Source organism: Rhagoletis zephyria, unplaced genomic scaffold, assembly GCF_001687245.7.
Source record: "Rhagoletis zephyria isolate East Lansing unplaced genomic scaffold, Rhagoletis_zephyria_1.1 Rzeph_scaffold_63203, whole genome shotgun sequence".
In the NCBI taxonomy this organism is placed as follows: Eukaryota; Metazoa; Arthropoda; class Insecta; order Diptera; family Tephritidae; genus Rhagoletis; species Rhagoletis zephyria.
The window spans coordinates 1-1522 of NW_016220254.1; the positions used below are offsets into that span (position 1 = coordinate 1).

At 41.3% G+C, this 1522-nt stretch overlaps 1 protein-coding gene across 1 annotated transcript; it reads left to right on the top strand.

Annotated features, from left to right (window-relative positions):
* Positions 1-103: 103 nt before the first annotated feature.
* LOC108356681 (ionotropic receptor 25a-like) lies at positions 104-1485 on the top strand (the record flags this gene model as incomplete). Its single annotated transcript, XM_017607780.1, has 3 exons — positions 104-606; positions 671-1027; positions 1236-1485. Coding segments are annotated over 3 exons (1110 nt in total), but the record flags the coding sequence as incomplete, so codon positions are not given.
* Positions 1486-1522: the final 37 nt, after the last annotated feature.

Sequence of the window (1522 nt, forward strand, 5' to 3'; positions counted from 1 at the left end):
GAGGACCTTGTGATTAAGTAGTTATATGATTGTCCCAATGCGCCTAATTAAGAGCTAAGATGTACATAAACATTACAGCTAATTCTGAATTCTTTTTCCACAGGCCATACCCTGGAACTATTTGAAGCGCGATCCAGTTACCGATGAACTAGTGCTCGACGCTTATGGTAATCCGATTTGGGAGGGTTTCTGCATTGATTTTATTAAAACCTTGTCGAAGCGTCTAAACTTCGGTTACATACTCGTACCACCTACTTCGGGTGAATTTGGACGGCGCAATGCCGAAACCGAACAATGGGATGGCATTATCGGCGATTTGGCTATTGGTGAGACGGATTTTGCCGTCGCTGCATTAAAAATGTACTCGGAACGTGAAGAAGTTATTGATTATATAGCTCCGTACTTTGAGCAAACAGGCATTTCTATAGTTATGCGAAAGCCGGTGCGACAGACATCGCTATTCAAATTCATGACCGTTCTACGGGTGGAAGTGTGGTTCAGCATAATTGCAGCGCTGGTGGGAAGTGCCATACTGATTTGGCTGCTAGATAAGTATTCACCATATAGTTATAGAAATAATCGTGAGGCATATCCATACCCTTGCAGGTAGGAATGATAATCGTCACATGAAATTCTAAAGACGCTGTTTATCATAATTTATGTATTTCAGGGAATTCACACTTCGTGAGAGTTTCTGGTTTGCTCTGACTTCATTCACGCCGCAAGGCGGTGGTGAACCTCCTAAAGCGGTATCTGGTCGCATAATGGTTGCAGGTTATTGGCTATTTGTGGTTTTGATGCTGGCCACTTTCACGGCGAACTTAGCTGCCTTTCTTACCGTGGAACGCATGCAGACACCTGTGCAGTCTTTACAGCAGTTGGCGCGTCAATCTCGCATAAACTACACTGTTGTGGAAGGATCAAGTACACATCAATACTTTATAAATATGAAATTTGCTGAAGACACGCTATATCGCATGTGGAAGGAATTGACGATGAATGTAACTGAGGATTATCAGAAATACAGGTTAAATCTAGGAAATATTGCTTATCTTAATTTAATTACTTTACAGTTTAGCGGTCAAGCTGGCTAATATATAGTTACATTACCAGTTCTGCGACACATCGAATGCCATCAGTTATTTGCATTTTTGCTGAACTTACAAATTTCTAAACAACTTACTATTTATCTTACAAAACACTCTATTTAATCCTCTTTGTTTGCATGCTTTCAGAGTTTGGGATTATCCCATCAGAGAGCAGTACGGCACCATATTACTCGCTATAAATAGTTCCGAACCCGTTAAAGATGCCAAGGAGGGATTTCGCAAGGTCAACGAACACGAGAACGCCGACTTCGCATTCATACACGACTCCTCCGAAATAAAATATGAGTTGACCCGTAACTGCAATCTGACCGAAGTTGGCGAAGTATTCGCTGAACAACCCTATGCCATTGCGATTCAACAAGGATCTCATTTTGCGGTAAGTTTTGTGAGATTTTCGTTCAAGTAAAAAAAAA